The 24,403-nt window shown below is 41.9% G+C and overlaps 1 protein-coding gene across 2 annotated transcripts in view; it reads right to left on the reverse strand.

Annotated features, from left to right (window-relative positions):
* Positions 1–24,403, reverse strand: part of CLUB (TRAPP II complex TRAPPC10/CLUB) — a 163,450-nt gene that overhangs the window by 24,859 nt on the left and 114,188 nt on the right. For both annotated transcript variants that reach the window (XR_015691343.1, XM_087681576.1), the window contains exons 14-18: positions 24,146–24,379; positions 23,339–24,015; positions 7,622–7,706; positions 6,206–6,401; positions 5,775–6,094 (exon numbers count right to left, since the gene is read on the reverse strand). Coding sequence is in view for 1 of the 2 variants with exons in the window: in XM_087681576.1 (XP_087537702.1) it covers positions 5,775–6,094; positions 6,206–6,401; positions 7,622–7,706; positions 23,339–24,015; positions 24,146–24,379 (1,512 nt within the window). In the remaining variant the exon portion in view is untranslated. The remainder of the gene's footprint in view (positions 1–5,774; positions 6,095–6,205; positions 6,402–7,621; positions 7,707–23,338; positions 24,016–24,145; positions 24,380–24,403) is intronic.

Here is a 24,403-nt window from a genome sequence, read left to right on the forward strand (position 1 = left end):
GATTGACTACTATATAGCTCGCGATAGAATCCATCATATATCTCGACCATGAGCTCCAAGATTTCAAGTTCATAAACCAAGATGGCATTAAGGTCAAGTTAACAAAATACCAGTGTTTACTCGTTGAGTTTTACTACTATATGATGTCCCTAATCACAATGTCACATTGTTCGGCAACAAGTTATCAAAGAAATACTTCAATTTTATTCAACAAGTGATCTCACTGTCTACTATGTCTTCCTTTGATAGGTTGGAATATCAGCTACAGTATTATGCACAGCTGTCCCCCAACTTGGGATGAACCTTCTATCCGTCCATTAGCTTTTCTAATTGGAGCGAGCTATCTCCTTCATAGCAACCATACTCGAGATACTTGAGAGCAAGAGTGGTTTAGTGATTGCTTATGGTGAAGTACAAGCGAATGGCCTCTATCTAATGATGCACTTTCTCTCACTGTCAACATTTGAGGGCTTCGAATTCCATAGGCTCCATGCCCTAGCTACTACTATGAATCCTACGAATGAAGATCTTCTTTGGCATTTCGCTTCAAACACCTTGAGTGTGACTCTCTTTACGAGTTTTCATGCCGTCAGATGGTTAAGGAACCCATGCCTAAAACTGTACAAGGGTCTCTATAAAGCCTGTCGATTGGGAAAACAACAATGCACACCCTATTCTCACTAAACCACACATAGAGCTGAGAGGCCTCTTAGGATAATTCACGTTGATCTTTGTAGGCCAACATCCAACACAGCCACTAATGGTGCATTGTACTTCTTTCTCATTGTGGATGACCTTTCAAGATATATATAGGTCTAGTTCTTAAAGAATAAATCTGACACCTTTACATATTTTCTACTTGGATGCACTTTGTGAAAAATCGAATGGATATCTCTATAGGGAGAATGAGACATGATAATACTGGTGAGTTTGTCTTCCATCTGATTTTTGAGTTGTTATGACAAAAGCACAGCATTTAGTGCTTGCTCATCTCTACCAACTCTCCTTTACAGAATGAAGTCATACAGAATGAAGTCATAGAGGGTGGAAACAAACTAAGATGAGCATGGCATGCTCTATGCTATTCACAACAAAGCTTCCTAAGTAACTATGGAATAAGGTTATTAATACCTACAGTGTACATCCTCAACTAGTATCCAATTGCAACCGTCCCTCAAAAGATCCTCTTCAAAGCATTGTTTGCTGCTCAACCTGCCATCGGTCACCTCAAAGACTGTGTACATGCATACTCTTGATAACAAGATTAAAAAGATCATGCCTCAATCCAAACTCTTGACTTTTGTAGTATACTCTTCATAAGCCAAAGCTTACGCCTAAAAGAAACCCAATCATTACAAGAAGAGATGTTGTCTTTGACGAGAGGAATCTTATGTAACCTCTTATACCGGCACTGGAGCCTACTGCTCAACCTACATTACCTACGATAGTATCATTTGAGTCTGGTCTACTACTTGCTCTTGATCCGCCTGCAAAGACTTGAGCTTCCAAGTCCCTCTTAGGAACCCATTACCTCACTAGTACCAACACCATTCGAGATTCGAGGATCTTTCCACCACATTCCATCCCAAAGAGACCCAAAATATCTGCTAGGCTCACATCACTTGCACGTGTCTTTAGAGCAAATTATATAGCATTCTCACCCTAATAGTTGGCAATAGGCTCTAACATTTTCGCAATGGTAAGAAGCCATGGAAAAGGAACTTGAGAACATTGACTAGAATGGAACTTAGACTTTGGTGGATCATCCAAGGCATAAGAAGGTCATTGGGACTAGATAGATATTTAGAACAAAAAACGAAAGCTAATGGAACCTTGAATGAGTAAAAGGCTCGCCTTGTGATACAAGGATTTCAATAGAAGCAAGGAATTGACTAATAAGAAACCTTTGTGCTAATTGTCTGGTTAATATATTCACGTTTACAAATTGCACTAACTACGCAACACAATTGACCTATGTATTAGATGGATATCAAAAGTGCCTTCCTTAATGGTCATTTGGAGGTCTATGCAAATCAATCTTCTAGATTCTCACTTCTAGACCATCAAGACAAGAAAGCTCTTCATGGGTTAAAGCAAGTGTCTCATTCTTAGTTTCATAGAATGAATGAGTTTCTGACATCCCACTGTATGTGGATCTTTTGATCATGGGCTTAGATTCTATAACTATGGCAAATATAAGGGCCAAGTTGTGCTCTACATTTGAGATGGATGACCTTGGCTGATTGTCTTCCTAGCATGGAGGTTGTTCGACATGGGATGGAATCTTTGTTTCTCAGCAAGAATATGGCCTTCAATTAGTAGATGGGTATTGCACCGATCAAATACGTGCCATCGCCACTCCTCTTAATCCTATTGTGAAGCTTTCTAAGGATCTTCATGACCAGCCCTTCAATGAGCACACCTATTGATCTATGGTAGGAAAACTTCTCCAATTGATTTACACTAGGCTTGGATATTGCTTACTTTGTTTCATTCCTGAATTTTCAACACACTTAAAATGTCACATTGGATTGCTTGTTTACATTGACTTGCATTATGGTAAAAGTTTACTTTTGCAAGTGTACACTCACTTTGATTAGGTAGGAGATCCCCATATACCACATATCCATGGTGGTTACATCTTCTCCCTAAGCACGGCTCCCCTTGTTTGATCCAACAGTAAACAGGAGATGGTGCCTACCTCCGCTGCCAAGGCTGAGTATCAAGCCCTCTATGATGGCGTCATGAACGCCATCTATCTTAGCATTTTGTTGGTAGAGCTATAGTTTCCATTAAGTATATCAATTGTTATCTTATGCAACAACTTGAGTGCTATAGCACTTGCTGGTAATCCCATCATCAATCCAATGATTAAGCATGTTGGTAAGCACTACCATTTCACAAGAGAGCAAGTTAAGCCAGGCATCATCCACCTAGAGTTTGTGCCTTCATCCACCAATTTGGGAGATATATTGACCAAGCCAACAATAGACCGATCCTTCAGTACTTACTTCCACCATTTCGCGTAGGTGCTTCAACTTCTTGTCTCAGGGTTTACAAGTCTTCCGGCACCATTTCTTTAGTGACATATATTTTGTATTATCATCCGTTTATATCTTGTTAATCATGATTGTAAAAGGGCGCTCAAGACAAGTGAACAATTCCCCTAAGATGGCATTGTCCAAGCAGCAATGTTGCAACATTTTGCTTGATCATGACACTTTGCATTACCCTGTGTATTGGCATTGTGCTTTTATGAACATACATCTATGCATCTTTATCCCTTTTCCTTTATCAAAGAATACTTGACTTGGATCCACCATATTTGCAGTAAGTCACATGGCAGTCTCCATGACAAGACTTCCATTGCAACATTCTTCACATATTTCTATATTTTCCTAGTTACCAATACCTTGGATAAGCCATTGGAATAGTGTTTCTATTTTGAGATGTTGAATCTAACCATTCCATATTTGTTCCCATGGCCACAATTATTTTTAAAAACAACAAAAAAAGATAATTCAAAGCAGTACCATTGCCTTTGCAAGTGCTCGCAGGCCATTAGGCAGCCCACAAGCACCCTTTGTCCAATGCCTTGGCCTCTATTGGGTGGCCTTTGGGGCTCTCAAGGTAAGATAATCATCCCCTCTATAGTCTTCAAATGCCACATGACAACTGACATGCACCCTTTGTCCAATGCCTTAGCTGCTTTAAGGTGGGAAGTCTCAAGATATTACAGGCTAAGCTATACTTGACAATCCCTCCTAGGTTCTAGCTTTGGGCTTGTGAAGGGGTGTTAAAGCTTAAAAGGTGAATTACAAATTCAAAACCTTAATTAGGTCTTTAAAATAGCCCCAAAACTCAAATTACCAAACTTAACTTAAATTTCCAAAGTTTCTATGTCTCATAAGCCAACACACAAAGGCTTCCCAACCAATTCAGTTCATCCTTGTTTTTGCAGATCCTACATCAGCTGGCGTCCTGTTCACTGTTGTCTACACCCCCCCCACCAGGCGGATACCTCAATTCATGGTGTTATTCCTTCATGTTTTATCGTACATTTGTGTTTATACTTTGTGCTTGAATATTTGATTTCATACCTCACGATTGAGTTGTCTACAAAACTATAATGCCTGTTGAGACAATCAAGATGTTGACTGGCTGCATGTACGCTTCATGAGTCACAGGGCAGGTTATCCAGGGTGCTCATAGGCTGCCTGAACCATTTCTGACAGGGTGTCAGTTGGCATGTGTGAGATTCAGTCACGGGCTGCTAAGCCTGATCTGGAACTGCTTGTGCATGGTGCAAGTGCATGTGAGGAGAGTTGCATTATTCTGATCATGAAATAAAAAATAAAGCAATATCGCAAGGGGCACAAATTCTTGCTGTGTTTGTCTCTAGCTGAGATTTGAGCAGTTGTACAGGAGGAACCATTCTTTGATTTTTATTATGTTTTAAGTGTTTGATCTATTCACAGTTAAAGTTCTACAGCCTTTGGTTTACTTAAGACCAGTTTTGAGCATGGTCACAAATTTCATCCCACATATTCACTCTGTTGCAACACTTGTAGGGAGGCTACTGCATGTGGTGTAGCACATGCCACAGGATGTGGGGGTTTGGAGGGGGTTGATGTCATATGACTTTGTGGTCAGAGCAAGAAATCTCTATGGATAATAACACTCAATGGATTCATCAAGCTCAAATCTGAGGTGTTTGGATTACTCTTGACAGCACGTGTATGTGTCTGAATGCTCTTTGTGATCTTGTCCAAGTTGTGACCAAAAGTGTGGAGAACATCATTAGTTACTGACAGCACGTGTACATGCATTGAAACTTGATCGGTGGACTTTCAACGCATTTGGAGTTCCCCACACAAAAACAGAAAATATTATAGATGTGTGTGTGTGTGTGTGTGTGTGTGTGTAATTAGCAGATCATGATACAATGCTCAATTGACTAACTCTTATAGAAGATGCTTATGTCTAGATCCATTCACAACATGAATGGTTCTATGGGAAGAAGCATCTCACATAATGGTCCGATTAGGGGGGTCATGACGAGATACGGTGGCAACTACTATAAAACTCCTCTAGGGATTTAGTGGAGTTACTAGTACCTAAAATTAGGGTTCAGGATAATGTATCTTGAGTCGGACTCAAAGGACAACAACATGTTTTGTAAATCAAGCTGTCAAAGAATACCAAGCCTTCTATGGCCGTCTAGCATTGAATGAAACACCTCAAATAAAAGTATGAAAGGCAATCCTGATCCTGTACCTATTCAGGAATTAAATACAGAAGGACCTAAAACATATGACGTACTGCAATACAGCTAGCTCTTTCAAGATTATCCCGTGTGTCACCAATAGCCTGCTTCCAGTCACACGTGAAAGCATTATCACTACTTTGATGGCATGCAGCTGTCAGACAAACAACATATTCAAGGACTAAAGAATGAGCTAGGGATCTCTGTCTCTTTGAATATTCTATTGTGAACTACAGCAGAGCAATCTCAACTTCTATGTTGCAGGCTTTCCTGTGCAAAGACAGCCCCATGATCCAAGCTTTACTTATGGAACAGGAGTTTCACTCTGATTTCACTGTAATGGAACAATATTATGTGCTGTTATAAGTAACGGAGACACTATCCTCTGGAACTTTAAACTTCTTTTGCCAATATTCAGATACAACAACTTTCAATTGTTACAATCAAATTACTATACCAAACCATTTAGCTTCAGTCATTTTGTCAAAGAGAGTTTGCACACTGTTACCATTTCTTTTGTCGCTCTTGCATTGGCAGACTTGTGAAATCCTTCTTTAAGCCTTTCAACCCTCCACTGTATGGTTAGTTGCTCTCCTACACATGGATTATCACAAGGAAGAGGTAGCATCCCAACAGCAAGTAATGGATCCAAAGTTGGCATTTGTAAGAAAAGCAGGCTTCTGAACAGTAACACTCTTTCTTCCTGGGCCTCTGCACCCTTGAAACACTTGCTGGGTGAATGGGCACCAAGAGCTCTATCTCCCATTATTTGATACTCTATGCTCAGAGTACTTCCATTGTCTGATTGGCCTTGTGAAATTGAGTTTTCTGCAATACAATACGGCCCCATCAAAAGAGTTCAGTCACCTCAAACATCTACCTCAGCAACTCTAAATTTCCAAATCCCTTCAAATTGGAACTAGGATTCCAACAACTTACCAACTTGTTTGTTGTTTGCTTCTAGATGTGCAGTAAACAAAAGAGCTGATTCAGCTGATGGTGCCATAACCAAAGGTAACACCTTGGAAGGATATGGCCTGCCATTGGCATCTGCACCATGGATAAAACCTGGCTGCAAGTCAAGATGGGCGTCTAATATTGTAATAACTGCATTTACCTGAGATATCAGGGTAACCTGTCACCAAAATAAAAATGTATTAAGTACCAATCTACTTTCTAGATACAGTTAAGTTAAATATGGTGGCCTTTACTCCAAATAATGAAGAGGACTGTGGAGTTAAGTACCAGTCTACTTTCTTGATATAGTCAAGTTAACTATGGTGGCCTCTACTCTAAATAATGAAGAGAACTATGGGTCTCCAGGAATTTTAAACAAAGAGCAGCAATATGGGAAGCAGATTTCTAATTTCAGACAGATAGCAGGATTGCTGCTAGGTTCAAATTTCAACAATTAGCAGCCTTAGAATGAGCCAATCTCCCAGAAAATCAAAAGGATCAGAGGTTAGGAAACTCAATGAATCCCCAAGCATTACCCAGCTGCAGAAAAGCAGTAACACCAGCAAAAGGTCCTACACGAACAGATGGATCTACAAGATTAAATAATGCCACATCTACTCAGTATATTTCTGAGCTTTGAACCAGAGTGCATTTTTTCTGCATACTACCTTTCTGAGGTAAATTATCCATGTATGTTGCATGCAAGGGCTTTAACGTGCATGTCAGCAAACTGCATTATTCAAGTAACTGATGTAGACGATTACTCTATCTCTAGATAGCATTACATTTAAGGCTCTGTACACATCCATGGCATTGCTCTCTACATCCATTATATTTAAGCTACATACACATCCATGACATTGCATCTCTACATTCACTTGTAACATGTCCATTTGTCATTTTCAAGAAAAGAATTTTGAAAACTCAGTCACAACATATCAGTTTGACTGTTGACATTTCCAAGCATCGAATTAAAAAGAACCAATCCAGTATTTCAAAACATCTGCATTCAGCCAAGATTTTTTGCTCAGCAATTTTTGCTTTTAACACAAAAGCTTTATGTAAGCTATCCGTCATAGTAGATTCCCTAAATTAGTTTGTCAATTGCAGATGTTCTGACTCATACAACTAAACTATATAAACTAATACAATCTGGCACGAACTAACTACCAAGCCTAACTGCATTCAGAACACACGTTTACAATCTGAGCACTTGACAGCTGCTTCTGAGCCCCATGCAGTCCAAAGTTAAAATGTTGCAGAGCACTACTAACTAGGTCACGTGTAACATTCTTAATGGCTTAGCTAGCCTAGTATAAAAAAGTTGTATCAACACTTGAGCCACTTTAGCATATAGTTTTTATTATATCAATGAATAAAGGATTACCCATGAATTACCTGTAAAAGTATACTGCTATCATTTCCTTTTGCCACCACCCGAGAGATTGTACGTAGTGGTTCCAAAAATTGCACTGTTACAGAACTGTAAAAGTGGAAGGTCACTCTTGTAAGCATACTTGTTTTTAGGAAGTGCACAAAACCATAAAATCACACACTAAGATTTCAACACTTCAATAACCTTACAAAAAAAATAAAGTTCCACACCATTTAGGTCAATATTAGAGAGATATACAATAGCCAGATATACATTCTGTTGCATTCACACCATTTGCACCAAAACTATATGCACAAGACTAAATGTTTCAAATCTCATACAAGAAAATCTTGCACATCATTACTTGTGTGAGACTAAATGCTTCAAATCTCATACAAAAAAAAAAAAACCTGAACACCATTTGTTTCACGAAGGCACATTCCTTCTGCCAGAGATGTCAAGCATTCCATTCTTCCAATACTCTGCCCATGTAAATAAGGATGATCCAGGCAGCTAGGATCAGAGGCAAACATGCTGCTGCTAAACATTGGAGGAGGCACAATCTCTGTTTAGTCTTCCTTCAAAGTTGGAGGAGGCTCTAACACTGTTTAGGTTTTAAAAGGTGACTCTATTTGCACTTGACTCACATTCACCTTCCATCAACCTAGTCTAGATGTGGAAGCCAACTAGAGACTTACAGTAATCAGATTTTCGACTTCCCCTTAGCACAAGAGCTTTGGAAAAGCACCATGAGGATCATTCTTTGCCAAAAATCCCAGGTGGGAGGAAAAGCTTGGAGAAGAAGAAGCTTGAGAGCACACAACAAAAAGTGCATTGTAAGCTATCAATGAGAAGATTTCCAAGACTTAGCATGCCCTAGAGTGAATAGGCATATATACAAGGCCAACGGAACAAAACCTCCTCAAGATAGAAAAAAATGCCTTGGCGATCGTAAATGTGTTAATACATATCACTATCAAAATATGGTAGCAAATCCTTCCTAGGATTGATGTGTTGCACAATGTTGGGGGTAAAGGCGCCTCCGCCGTGCCGCCCCGTGTATTACTACACTGACAGTACCCGCCACGCCCGTCACGTCACTTTATTCTTTATTCTTTTAGTGACAGTTTGAATAAAGGAAGGCCCGGTCACACATTGTGACTGTTGGAGTTCCCATTTCTTGTCTCTCTCTTTCTTGCTCTTGCTCTCCCGCCATAGCTCGCGTGCAAGCTTCGATCCTTCTCACCTTTCAACTGGTATCAGAGCTTGGCATTCTCTTGCTCGAGCTCGACTCGGTGCTTCCCGACCTTCGCATCGACTCGCTTCACGCATTGGGTCTCCATCCCGGCAGCCATAGCCGACCTCTTGAGCTCCCGACTCTCCCCGGCTTCCCGAGCTCCATCCTGGCCTTCTTGAGCTTCATCAGGGCCTTGCCCTTGAGGTATTGCTTCAGCATTTGCAGGCATTTGAGTGTATTCTCAGATTGAAACAGGGCAGGAACAAAGGGCAGCCACTCTTCTTGAGCTCCATAGCTCACATCTTCCCTCCCCTTTGCATTGGGCCTTCATGGCTTGGTATGTGCCTACCTTGGGCCATCATTGAGCCCCCCATTACCCCCTTTTCAGCCCATGTGGAGCAGCAGCAAGTTCAGCACCAACAGGGCAGATTGCATCATTTTTTCCAGGCTGTGAGCACTCATCTACTTCAGCTCCACACTTGGCCATTGCTTCTTGCTCTCTACCTTGATCAAGAGGGCTATAGACTTCATGTTTGATGTCATTCAAGCTTTGGGCATTGGTCTTGATCTTTCGGGGCTGATTTCTTCAGATTTGGGACTGTCATAAACTGTCATAACAGGCTGAAAACAGGGCAGCACCATTGGCATTAGCATTTGTTGCTTATACTCCATTCCGGTTGTGCTATTTGATGCCCGTATGCGGTTTACATGATGCCTAGTGCCTTGGAAATGTATGCACATGATTATGCCATGATTTTGGCTTGAAATATTGGCTGATTTGGGACTGTTATTTACTGTTATACAGTGCTGGAAACAGGGCAGCCACACTTGGCATTGGCATTTAATGCTTATACTCTACTCCGGTTACCTTGTTTGATGCCCGTATGCGGTCTACTTCCTACCCGGATGTATTGGGGATGTATGCATTTGGTTTGACCATGATTTTGGCTAGAATTTGGGGCTGAAATCTACTGTTTAGAACAGTAAATACATGCTGGAATAACAGTGGACTGAAGGTACTTTACATGCTTTGGCACTTACCTACCGATACCGGATGTATGCTTTGAGCTTTGGCATGATATCTCTGACATTTGGGGACGACTTGGAGCATATGTATGAGATTATGGGATGCTTTTGAGCTTCGCATTAGCTCCGTCTTCACTGGCATTTGGACCGACTCGGCATGCTCATGGACCGCCTATGCCTCATGTCTCTCCTTGACAGTTAGGCTTTTGCATTACATGCTTTGGTTCGTGACATATGCTATTTGGTTCGTGTATGCCATACCGACATTTGGAGCTTGGATTTGGATGTATTTGAGCATTCCCGGCTTACTTGATCACTGATCTTGGTTGCTATTTGGATGTCATTGAGTTGACCGAGAGCTTATTTGGGCTTATGTATTGCTTCATGGTTAATACGACCGGTGCTTCATGTATGTCATGCTCTCTCGGATGCGCTTGATGCATTGACAGGGTCACTTATCACTGGTGCTTTCTCTTGGGTTGTTTGAGCTTCTGAGCTCGCTTTGTACGCCTTTTGTGCCAGTGGGAGCATTTTACATGCTTTCTTGACCTTTGACAGTTGCATGCTATTGGAGCACTTACATGTATTTGGAGCAGTTTATGTCTTGAGCAGCTACATACACATTGAGACTTTGGGATCATACTCCGATCTTTATGGATATGCATTGATGTACTCTTGGTTCACAGGATGCTTATGAGCTGAGTCTCATATTTGGATCTTTCTCTTTGAGCAGATACCTATTTGTGTCAGGTTTTGGCAGTTACAGGAACACTTTGCCTAGAGTGTCTGGGGGTGTGCCTTTCACTGGCAGATGTTATTTTGACATGCTTGGTGTTGAGCTCATGTTCTTTTCACTGTCATTGGCCTTGCTTATGTCCATTTCATGCCGGCTTTGGACCTAGCATTGTTTGCTTGACATTGGATCCTATTTTGGGACAGTTTGCTCTCTAGACTGCATACCTGCAATTTATTACAGCAAGCAGTTATTGGTGGACTGAGGTGTACTTTTCATGCTGAAATATCCTGATTTGGTGTACCGCACCTAGTACTAAGTGGGCAGCCACTTTTGGCACACTTTGCTCGCCCTTTGGACCCCGTTTTGGTCATTTTTGGGCAGTTTCTGCAGTAAAACAGCAAGCCGTTTTGGACTGTTTGGGCATTTCCAGCTTGCATAATGGCGTCATCTTCGCATGATAGTGCCATCTTTAACATTACAAAGTTGGATGGTACCAACTACTCTTACTGGAAGAGTCAAATATGGCAGGTTTTGGTGCAGAAATCTCAGATTAAGCCACTTCGGTTGAGTGGGGAGCAGCCTGAAACTATGGACAATGACGACTGGCTTGAACTTGATGAGCTATGCAAGTCCACGATTGTATTGTCTCTCACTGAACAGGTACATTATAATGTATTTGAGGAAGCACAGAGTGCATGGGATCTATGGAATAAGATCAAGAATCTTTATGATAAGAAAAGTCCGGCGAGTCAGATGTACTGGTTGAAGCAGCTTATGGATCTGCGCATGAAGGATAATGCGACTATGTCTGCTCACTTGAGCCAGTTCCATGCTATACTGAAGAACCTGACTTCGCTGGATATCACCTTTGGAGAGGAAGTAACTCCTCTTTTCTTGCTTGGAACTCTGAATGAGTCATGGGATGTATTCCGCACTGCTCTTTGTGCCTCTAGTGCTACTCTAAAATTGGCAGATGTTGAGAGTGCTCTTCTTCAGGAAGAGGTGAATCGCAAAAACTTGGATGCCTCTCGTGGTAGTCATGCTTTGACAGTTAGAGGCAGGAATGACAGGTATGACCGTGGTAATGGCCGAGGCCGTGACTCGCAGAAGGGTCGGTCTAAATCTCGTGGTGGCAAGTTGCGTAGTAAGTCGCGTGGACGCAATGCAAATGTCACTTGTCATCATTGTGGGAAAAAGGGCCATATTAGACCACAGTGTCATGAGTTGCGCAATGAGAAGCGCAAGGATAAGGGGAAAGATAAAGTGCAGGAGAAGTCCTCTGATCGCAGCATAGTACCTGCGAAGTCCAACGTCAAGATTGAGGAAATTAATGTCACGTAGACTGAAGAGTCCGATGGTGGTGATGAGTTTATACTTGCAGCTAGTTCTTCTGATGCTTCACACTTGACTGAGACACCTAGTATGTATGCACAGTGCTGGTTATTGGATTCAGGTGCGTCCTTCCATGTGACGCCTTACCGTGAGTGGTTTCACTCTTACCGTACTGTATCTGGATCAGTCAGACTTGGAGATGACAGGTCTCTTGATATTGTGGGCTGTGGAGATATTCAGTTGCAGTTTTCCACTGGCAGTTCCTTTTTGCTCAGGGATGTACGTCATGTACCTACGCTTACGCGTAGTCTTATGTCTGCAGGACAGTTGGATGATGCAGGATTTCATGTCTGTTTTGGGGATTCTGCCTGGAAGATTACCAAAGGCAGACTTGTGCTTGCTAGAGGCGCCAAGGCTGGCAGCCTCTATCCTCTTGTTGTATCTGGGTCTTCTGTAGACCATGTTTTGGCAGTGGGCTCTATCCCACATGTATCACTTTGGCATGCCCGTTTGGGGCATATGTCTTTGAAAGGAATGAAAATGTTATCTGGTTTGCAGTATCTTCCGCCTTTGGATTATGCATGTTTTGACTCGTGTGATCATTGTCTTTATGGTAAGCAGAATAGATCTACGCATAAGAAATCGGGTAGGCCACGCATGAGTGAGCCCTTGGCATTGGTGCATTCCGATGTTTGTGGGCCTATGCCTTGCATGTCTATGGGTGGCACGAAGTACTTCGTTACCTTCATTGATGATTTTTCTAGGAAAGTGTGGGCTTATCCCATAAAGCAGAAGTCCGATGTCTTGGCAGTTTTTCAGAGATGGCTTGCTCTTGTTGAGAACCAGACTGGGTATAGGCTGAAATGCCTTAGGACAGATAATGGGAGAGAATATGTCTCGCATGCTTTTGAGCAGTTTTGTGATGACAGGGGTATTAAGCGTCAGTTGACCGCCCCTTACAACCCACCCCAGAATGGTTTGGCTGAGCGCATGAACAGGACTATTCAGGAGCGTGTGCGCTCTATGCTTAGCCATGCAGGCCTACCCCCGAGTTTTTGGGCTGAGGCAGTTAGTACGTCAGTGCATGCCATAAACCGATCGCCTTCCAGTGGATTGGATTTCCAGGTTGCAGAGGAAGTTTGGGCTGGTAAGCCACCCTCTTATGCGCATCTCCGTGTCTTTGGATGTGAGGCATTCTGCCATGTGCCCAAGGACAAGAGGAGTAAATTGGATCCAAAGAGCATTAAATGTATATTCCTTGGCTATGGTGAGTCAGGAGAGATGGGCTATCGCCTATGGGATCCGCAGGCGCGGAAAATAGTACGCAGCCATGATGTCGTCTTCCATGAAGACAAGATGCACAGGCAGCCTGAGAAGGTGGTTGAGATCCGCAGAGTGATCTTTCAGGAGGAGCCTAAAGCTCCAGCACAGCCAGTAGTACAGCCTGCAGCAGTTCCTCCACAGGGCCAGGATGTTGGACAGGTAGTTAGACAGGCAGCAGAGCCTGCGGTGAGACGGTCTGCTAGAGATAGACGTCCACCTGACAGATTTCAGCCCTCTATGCATTATGTTTTGGTTACAGATGCAGGAGAGCCTTTCACTTATGATGAGGCTATGCGCAGGGGTGACAGTCACTCCTGGGAGAGGGCTATGCAGTCTGAGATAGACTCCTTGCATAAGAATGAGACTTGGGATTTGGTTGCCTTGCCTAAGGGCAAGAAGGCTTTGCCATGCAAGTGGGTGTACAAGCTGAAAAGTACCCCTGGACACCCCAAGCCGGCATACAAGGCTAGATTGGTAGCAAAGGGTTTTAAGCAGGAACATGGTGTGGACTTTGATGAGGTCTTCTCTCCTGTGGTTAAGATGACCACCCTGCGCTTAGTCTTGGCTTTGGTTGCACAGCTTGACTTAGATCTATATCAGATGGATGTCAAGACGGCTTTTCTACATGGGGACTTGCATGATGAGATCTATATGGATCAGCCTAAGGGCTTTGCAGAACCTGGCAGGGAGCACCTAGTGTGCAAGTTGAAGAAGAGCTTGTATGGCTTGAAGCAGGCACCTAGGGAATGGTATCATAAGTTTGATGCCTTTATGCAGTCACAGGGCTACAGCAGGAGTGCTATGGATCCGTGTCTTTACACGAAGAAAGCCCGTGATGGCAGTTTGCTTATCTTGGTACTCTATGTTGATGATATGCTGATAGTAGGGAAAGCTCATGATGAGCTAGATGCTCTTAAATCTCAGCTGAAGAAGAGCTTTGAGATGAAGGATTTGGGACAGGCCTCACATATACTTGGGATGCGCATTAAGCGCGATAGGCATCAGGGACTTTTGTATCTCTCACAGCGGGAGTACATTCATAAAGTCCTTGAGCGCTTCCGCATGCAGGACGTAAAGCCTATTGGCTGTCCATTACCTTCTTATGTGAAGGTATCACAGGCCGATTGTCCGCAGACAGATGAGCAGAGGGCCGAGATGGCCAAGATCCCTTATGCATCAGCCGTGGGCAGTTTGATGTATGCCATGATAGCCACTCGTCCAGATATTGCACATGCAGTTGGTGTTGTGGCACGCTATATGGCTACACCTGGCAGCAGACATTGGGATGCCGTGAAGGGTATCATGAGGTACCTGAAGGGCACAGCAGATATGTGTATTTGCTATGGCAGCCAGGATACAGGGGTCGTGGGGTACACTGACTCCGATTATGCAGGACATGCAGATAGTAGGAAGTCCACTTCTGGCTATGTATTCACCTATGCTGGAGGGGCTATCTCTTGGATGTCCAGGGTTCAGAAGTGTACGGCTTTGTCTACCACTGAGGCCGAGTATGTTGCAGCCACTGAGGCTTGCAAGGAGGCCATATGGTTAGGCCGTCTAGTTGCTGACCTTGAGATTGATGCTACACCTACACTGCATTCGGATTCTATGAGTGCCATTCAGTTGGCTAAGAATCCGGTCTTCCATGCGAAGACGAAACACATGGAGGTGAGGTATCACTTCATACGTGGTGTCGTGGAGGACAGGTCTGTTGACCTTGTCAAGATCTCCACTGACGAGAATCCTGCAGATTTGCTCACGAAGAGCCTCACTACTGAGCGCTTTGCCTTCCTCAGGAGGTTGATGGGCGTTGGATGAGATGTCACCTTTCCTCATCCCTTGTACCTATGTACATTTGTACTGTCTTTTCTTTTTCTTTTCTCTCTCACTAGGGCAGATTCGCCTTTAAGTGGGAGGTTGTTGGGGGTAAAGGCGCCTCCGCCGTGCCGCCCCGTGTATTACTACACTGACAGTACCCGCCACTGCACACTGCAGGTGGCGGGCGCCCGTCACGTCACTTTATTCTTTATTCTTTTAGTGACAGTTTGAATAAAGGAAGGCCCGGTCACACATTGTGACTGTTGGAGTTCCCATTTCTTGTCTCTCTTTCTTGCTCTTGCTCTCCCGCCATAGCTCGCGTGCAAGCTTCGATCCTTCTCACCTTTCACACAAGAGTTGACACTGATCTAAGGAACATGCCAAGCCATGTTGACTATAATCAATCCACAAAGGGGAGTAAGTCCAAAGCTTTGTGAAAAGCTTCAAACTTCTAACGAGACAAAGACTTTGTGAAAACATATGCAACGTTGTCATGTGTTAGCATATAGGCCAAGTTGATCTCTCCTACAAAGAGTCTCTCCTTGATATAATGGCAATACACTTCAATGTGCTAAGTTTCTATGCAACTTCCTATGAGCTCTGATTTTCAGAGAAGATGGTAGTGGCAAATGATTAACTGTTGAAGGGTCTTCATTGTTCTAGTAAGGGTATCTGTTTGTTTAGGCATCATAGGATTCAGATCAAAACACTTCTTGAGGTATAAGGGTATCTGTTTGTTTAAGGATTGTAGGGTTGTAGATTGCATCTCTATCCTGGGAAAATCATCCATGCTAATACAGCATGAGCCCATAGAGCTGAGCATGTATGATGGAGAGCAGTGGCTGCCAAGTGTAGATAGGACCATGGGCATCCCGAGGCCTATCGGGGTTGAGAGGCGTATTGATAGACCTAGATTGTTGCATATTGATGGATAGAACATGCCTAGAAGGATGGATGGTCTAGTTTTTCCACTCCTACAGGGCAATCATGTTTTGCTGAGAATGGAAGGACCTAGTTTATTGCACCCTAAAGGTGTTGGCATTCTGCACCCCCAAGGCCCTAGTATACTTCAACCTGAAGGGGATCTCACTTTAAGGATGATTGATGGTGCTACTATGCTTCACCTTGAGGATGACAACAATTTGTGGAGAAGAGAAGGCCGTGATGTGCTTCACCCTAAAAATGTCAATGCTCTTAGGAGGATAGATGGTCATGGAATACTACGACCTGCTAGTGACAAGACTCTTAGGAGAATGGACGAACCTGGTATGCCACAGCCCGAAGATGATACTTTGAGGAGAATGGAAGGGACTAGGATTCTTGGTCCTGAACTTGATGATGTATTTAGAAGAGTACAAGGCCCCAGTGTTAATGCAGATCGTGGCAATGATTTTAGGTAGATGGAAGGGCCTGGTATGCAAAAGTTAGGTGGATGCCTAGACATAGCATCAATGTTGCAAAAATGGTGGTAGCAAGAGGACTTGCCATGGCTATTAAGCACAGTGATTTTGAAGATCGGTCTAATTACTATGATGCCTTACTTGTAGCTGAATCAAGAGCTACGAAGGGAGACTTCGAGCACAAGATCACAGATTCCCGTGCATCTATGAATGCTCCTAGCTCCACCCAAGGGGATCGTGAAGACATGCTTGAAGAATGTGCCTCCCAGACGGACCGTTTTGCTATGCTTAATGACACACTATGCCAACATGAGACCCATCATGCTGAGCGGCATCAAGAGTTGGAATAGTGGACACCCAAAACAGCCATAAAACGCATTTGAGCCAAACATACTCAATTGTAACTATCAAAGTTTCCCTATACTCAACTTTACAAATAGGAGTTGCACAATCAGCTACTTCTTGCTCAACCATGATATGCATACGAAGAGTTGCCAAAGCCTAAGCATGAAGCAAAAGCCGCCTATGGATATATAAGTATCACAATAGTTAGCCTAGTCAGAGTCTGAAATCTAGTGGTAATGATCCCTTCTTGGGATAAAACAACCCAAGGTGCCGAGGAGTTCTAGTCAAATAGTAAAAGATACCATTTACTGCCTACCAATTCTTGATGTTTGAGCTATGCATATATAAGACTTTAAATTGAATGTGATGCCTCATAAGACTTACATAAATGAAGCATCCAACACCTTGCTTTTAAAGAAAGATATCAAAGCAATGTCTAGCATCATAAAGGCTCAATTTCAAACATGTCTCCATGCGAGTGGCAATAAGCTAACACTTCTCAAGGCCAAATCTTTGCAATAATGCCTTAACATAATCGGTCTACCACAAAGTATATCCCCATCAAGTTATTTAAACTGAATGTCCAAATGATAATTCAATAGGTCCAATCTGGCATGTCAAATGCTGAATTCAACTCGGTCTTAAAATCATCTATATGTCTCATTAGGACCAATTAGCAGCATATCACCAATATAAACCACAATGATTAGAGGCACATAACCCTCATGCGACATACCAAGTGCCCTCAATTAGACTATTTTAAAAACCACATGCAAGTATTCATATATTATTTCCTACCAAGCCCAAGATGCTTGCTTTAGACCATAGAATGGCACTCAAAAGTAGAATATGTATTTCCTCATACAAATCACCATTCAAAATTGCGGCTTTAATGTTTGACTGATGTATATTCCAACCATTATAAGCTACTTATGCACATCCACACATGCTATGAATTATTATCACATGGCAAGTGAAAGCAAACGTCTCATCAAAGTCAATGCCCTTCTACTAAGCATAATCCTTTGCCATAAGTATAGATTCATAGTGATTAAAACTACCATGTGAATTATGTTTCAAGTTGTAGACCCACTTCGTATGAATGGCCTTTTTATTCAAAGACAAAGTCGCATAAAAACCAAGTGTCATTTTTTACAAAAGTATTATGCTCAGTTTATATGGCAACCATCCAATTTTCTAAATTTTGTGCCTCTACAAAGATGTAAGGTGCCCGCCCACCGGCTGTCCAAGCACGCTTTTAGCGGTCTATCAAAAAACGAATCTAACCGTCGCTGCCCGGCACTCCCATGGAATGTCCCGAGTTTTGTCGCCTAGGGTTTCTCGAATCCGCCTCGCAATGGAATGCTCATGGCCGAACCCACTAGGATAGACCTGAAATTTGGACTCCTAGTGGCCAAGGTCTCCTAACAGCATTCTAGCATCGGATCCTAGACATCCTACTTTACACAGAGATGCCCAAGCCGAAGAAGACCCATGCCGCACTTGGTTCAAAGAGAATGGGAAACGAGAGGGATGCGTTGCTCAACCTCTCTGCCCATAGGCCATAGTCCCATTCTGGTCCCCTAAAACGGCATGAATCGGGTTTTAACCCAACAATACCTAAAGGTCGAACAACAGTAAAATCTTGTGAGAAGCCTCCCAGTTCTCTGGGACCACCCTGCCGTAGGACAGACCCGTCAGGGGTTCCGCCCACCCGCTTCCCTTAATAGCTTTAGTTTTCTAATTAGGTCCTACCACATTTACATATGACACTTAAAGTCGGCTTCATTAATTAAGCTTTTTAGAAAACCGGGTTCGTTCACATAACTTATAGCACAGACACGAAAACAGAGCAAAGCAATCTATTGACAAATAATTTCTTTAACTTATCTTCAAGTTAATCTTTGTCTCCTGCCCATATAGGAGAAATTATGTATCCCTTCTGTCCAACAGAAGTATCCCTTCTGCCTTGCAGAAGTAACTAGTCCAAATCACATGGCACCAAAAATTCAATCCTTTATCTAGATCTCCCAACATGCCCAAATTTGGGGGCCACCGAGGTCTTCAACTCCATTTTAGACCTAGCAAGGGGTGCCCAAAGCTCCACCTAACCCGCAAGCTGTCTAGGAGTGAAACATTATTTCCATGGTTGGCCTTTTCACCACTCGACCTTCGGCCCATGAATCGAGCAGTACCCTCTCGAGTTAATCCGCGGTGCGATCATGGAGGTGATCCAACAGTGCAATATATCCTTCCTTAATTAAATCCTTTAAGAGTCCAACACAACAAGGCATTCAACCCTAATATCAGTTTCTAGGAAAACATTCCTTTATCCCCATGGCAACTTGTCATCACAAACCCTTACCACGCATTTAGCATAAATCACAAGCACTTGAAACAATCATCCAAACAACAAACTAACAACCAGTTGAATGTAAAAGCATTTAGGATGTTGTTCGATCAACCAACAAAAAAACTAATTGTATTATTGCCAAACAATGCAAGAATAGTCGCGATAACATTCCCATCGCATATATGCTCTTTTCCTTGGAATCGAAGAGCGATTCTATGTAAAATTTACTTAACCCTTGTATGCACAGTTTTTTAATATCATGATTATGTCATTTATAACCCTTGACCGATTCTTCCTTGTAATTGCTCTATCAACAAACAAGCCATATGCAACTAGATACAATTAACTTTCCTTGATCAATGTACTTTGCAAGCTGGATCTTTTAAATACGTGATATGAAATGACATATACTTGTGTATCATAGTATGGGGCCTAACGTATCTCATACGAGGATCAAAACAAGCATCTATCAATTTGGAAATACATCACTTGCGACCGATACCGCAATTGGATTGACAATGATGCTTCGTTCGAAGCTTCATTGTTGGTTGTAGGATTGCCATCTACACGTGACATCCTTTGCTTGGAGGCCATCGTCCACAAATAGATTCAAGAAATAAAGAAGGTGGAATAGATTCGAGATAGGAGAGTGTAAGAGAAGATAGCTTAGTCGAAGATCGAGATAGGGAAAAATTGAACCAACTCTCTCTCTCTCTCTCTCTCTCAAGCTCCTCACAATCTCTTGGAGGGATATCCTTCTCTCTACCTCTCTCTCGCAGCCTCTCGGGGTCTCCTTATGCCTCTTGTGCCTCCCCATGCCTCATATTTATAGTGAATTAGAGAATAGGCTTGTGGCTAAGAAAAGGAGCTCTTTGTGGAGAGGGATCTTGAAAAGATCAGTGATCTGATGCTCAGATCATAAATCTAATGGTTCCATTGGCTCCGAAAGGGAGGGTAACACTACAAAACACTTGATTAGAAAGCTCTCACTTCACTCCTTTTCTCTGTTCGAAGTGTTTTTTTCTATCTATAGACAACGATCGCGGCACGTGCGATTTCGCAAATTCCTCTCTTTATTTTTTCTTTTAATAAAATCTCCAAAACTACCTAAAATATCACTTATCTTTTCTTTTAAATAACATCTAGTTCAAGAAATCTCCATTTCTTTTTAGAATGATATCTAAAATATCGAAAATATTCTAGTCTTGTCCCAAAATCTAATATTTTTAGACCATCCTTACTATACACATTAACATTAGTAATTAATATAGCTCATCTTCCTTATTCACGTTGTAACTTCCGTGAAGGGTAGCTACGGTCCTTGTCAATCCGAGAAAAATCTCAAATTTACGTCTCTCGATTTTTTAAACATATATTTTTAATTAAATAAAAATCCTTAATTATTAACGTTAGTTAGTTTTTGTTTCTTTAGTTAGTTTTAGTTAGTAATCTTACTAACTTATTAATTGACTAACTAACTTTCAAACTAACCAACTAACTTTTATAGTGTGGAAATATTACAAAAGGAAATAAATTCATCAGCATCACACACCTTAGCAATAGCCAATGCATAACAATCTCATGCATAAGAGGGCACTACGAGAGCTAAAACAAGTATTACTAGACAAAGGTGTATCCAATTTATTCTCATGTACCATTTGTACCAGCCATAGTGGCATAGTTCTAGACTACTCAATCTCCACTCTCTCATCAACAAGTCTATCATTCACATCTACATTAGCAATGGGCTGATTTGTGGATTCATTAGAAACCTACAGAGACTTTAAAACGCCTCATTTCGTGCTACAATTGACTATCCACTATTGAAAAGAGACAACAATTTGTCAAATAACTTATACAATGACAAGCCTCATATAGAGTAACAAACTACAATGCTTTGGTAGGACATATCTTTAGTACGTAAGTTACACACATAATAACCTCCATTTAGAAAATGTGGAAAAGCTCGACTCTTCATCATATATCATGCCATCTCCATGAGAAATCTCTTGTTTCTCTCACCTACACCATTTTATTATGGTATATATGGCATTGTACACTGGGGTTTTAATTCCCACATTCAACTACAAATATATTAAACTCTTTAGCTATATACTCCCCCCCTTCCCCACCATTAGAATAGAGTATCCATTTTACATCCTAACAGACTTTTAACCATAAATACAAATTCTTTAAAGTAAAAACACACGCCCGACTCAGCTTTCAAAGGATACACCCATATATGCCTATACTAATCATCAATCAAGGTCACAAAGTATCACAATTATGTTTTACAAGTGTCCCGAGAGGATGCAATGAAGACACCATATTAAATTTCTGCAAACAAAACAAACTAGCAAAATCCACATAACCACAAATAAGTTTCCTTACCTAATGAGATGGGTTTTTTGGCAACTATGAGCAAAACAAAAATCAACTCATCAAATGATAAGGTATTGGGAACAGAGCTTGAAACAAATCCAAATCAAAAATCTAACAATGCCAATCCATATGGGTTATCCCACAATATTTATCAATCTGCGAATGCTCATCAAACATCGTTTCAATCAAAGGAGATAAAGTGAAGGGTGTTGACAACTCTGCCCAAGATATTGAAACCCTTCGATACCAATTGTTGGATTTAGGATTGCAAGGTTAGAGAAGAATAAACCTGAGAACACACAACACAAAGTGCATTGAGAGATATAAGTGTAGAAGACTTTCAAGACTTAGTACGCCTAGAGTGAATAGGCCTATATACAAGGCCTGAGTGGCAAACCTTCTAAAGAGGGAAAAAGGTGTCCCTGAGGTCCTAAGTATGTTCATACACACCACTACCAAAATACGTTAACATTCTCTTCAGGATTTGTCAAGCCACCATAGCACTTACAGCCATTTAGTAGTAGATCAAGTTACATTGGCCAACAACTAATAAATGACGGATCTATTTTATTTATGAATTCCCTATCACTCTTTCTAAAAACTACTACAATGGTTGGGTATGATCAATAAATGAGAAATTAATTTTGTACTTTGCCTTGGGATATTTTGTCCATAAGGGATTCATCAATAAAATCATTCTTTTAGATTGAACACCACTCCTTAAATCCTGAGGGTAGTTATTAATAAAATCATTACCTTCTTGTTAATTAAAAATGAGAAATCATCAACCGGAAGGTATCTAGAAGTCTGCAAATGTCGCTCATAGATTAGAAACCACTCCTTCTGCACAAAGCATCACAAACATTTCGCTCAATATCATTCATCTTCAATGGTACTATGAAGCAAACTCCATGGAGATTCTAAGAGGATGGAGAGCAGAGAGACCATTCTACGACTTTGGAACCAAGACCCTCTCCGCACCATAGATGAAGAGAGATTGAGTGATTGTACAAGCCATTAGCCCTTCATCCTAGGGGGTTGGATGGGTAGGAGCATTCACAACCGGAGGGGTTGGATGGATGGGAGCATTCAGATACGTTTGTACAAGGATACTACATTTCAAGTACCCAATCCATATTGGGGAGCTCTTGTTGCCCTCTAGGCCTTCTTCGAGAGTTCTTGTCACCCTGGGAGCACATCCTTACCCCTTGTTATTGTACCCATATTGGGAATTCCTTTGCTGCCATCTGGACTTTATTTTGTAGCCCAATGGGCTCTTTTTACTGATAGAAAAACCTCTCTAAAAAATGAAAACTACAAACTGTATGGTAATTCGCCAACCCAGAAAACCAATTTCCTCTAAGCTGCTCAATGAAGACACAATCACAGTCAAGCTACTTGTAACACTGCCAACAAGTCCCCCTTAGAAGCACAACTGAGCTCTTTATGAGCTTCACAAGGTGAGTGCTTTCTAATCAACAAGCCCCATACTGCTGCAAATCTCTGGACCTGGATTGAAGCAGCCATGCCTGCAACTATACTCAAAACAGTAGCTGGAAAAAGTTGTCAAGCACCCATAGGTACCTGTAGTATGCATCCCACATGATGCCCCATTCACAAGAATCTTCCCACACTACTCTAATACACTATGAGTACATGCTGTGTTATTCAGCCAGTAACTCCTTATTCAAATCAGGTTTTAAGGGTAAGTCACAAGTGACATAATTTCAAATAGAATGAAGGTAAGCAGAAATAGGATACATGTTAGGCATATGGTAGAATACCCACCTTTCATACACTCTGTTGTGTGCTGATCCATACTCCAGCCTCAAAGTAAGCTTCCTCACACCAATAGATTGACTGTCTTTTTGCAAAGTCGAGCCATGTTTCTTGTTATCCTGATGAATTGAAAGGGCTGATGACTTATCACAGGAATCTGAGTCTTCAATGTTCAGTCCATTTGAATTATGCCTGCCAGTAGCTTTTGCAGGGGATGAAGCTGGCAAATTCATATGCTGCCCTTCTTTGCAAATGGCCATCTCCCACTTCTCCTGAATAGCTTTGACCCTTAACCATAGCACTGATCCCTGATTGCTCACCCAATCAGGAAGTGCCAACCTTCCATCCTTCAGATCTAATAGTTGCTTATCCTGCCTTGTTTTGGTGACATGGCCATTTTCCAAAGAATTTTGAGTGAGAAGAACACCAGCTGAGACCACAGAATCTACCGAGGCATCCCAGGAATGTTTATGTGTGCCCGGCTTAAAAAGTTTGCTCAAATCCTCAAGTTCGCATACTTGTGGGTCATCCAAGCACAAACCTGAACCTGCTGTTAGGTGTAAAATCGAACCTTTCAGAGAATAGTCCATGGGCCTGATGATCAATCCCAACCACTGAGATTCATTCATTAGCAATCCCCATGATACTGCACAAGTGACCTCCAAAAGAGGCCGTGGGTCTGCAACCTGCCTTTCAGGAGAAACATATCATTACATTATATAGAGCATGTAAATTGGAAACTTAAGATCTCTAAACATGTTTTAGACATTGGAACACCAAACACTACTAAGTTGACCGTATAGTTACTGTATCAACCTGCAAAACAGGTCTTAACGGCCTTTCAAGGCTCAGAAAGTCATCACTTTCAGGAGATCCGCCTTTGGAGCTAACTGCACTCGTTGTGCAGTATGTGTGCGATCGCAGTCTGACTTGTCCTAGCTGGCCTGTTAAAACACCCAACACATATGACCCTGGACGCTGTGGAGGTAAATTCATCAGGACATTGTTCTTTCCTGGATTCAATAGAGGACTCTTTGCACTTGTCACCACCTGAAATTATTTTAACCCTAATTA

This window comes from Lygodium microphyllum, chromosome 7 (assembly GCF_053477565.2).
Source record: "Lygodium microphyllum isolate KBCC chromosome 7, Lygodium_microphyllum_v1.1.10, whole genome shotgun sequence".
NCBI lineage: Eukaryota > Viridiplantae > Streptophyta > Polypodiopsida > Schizaeales > Lygodiaceae > Lygodium > Lygodium microphyllum.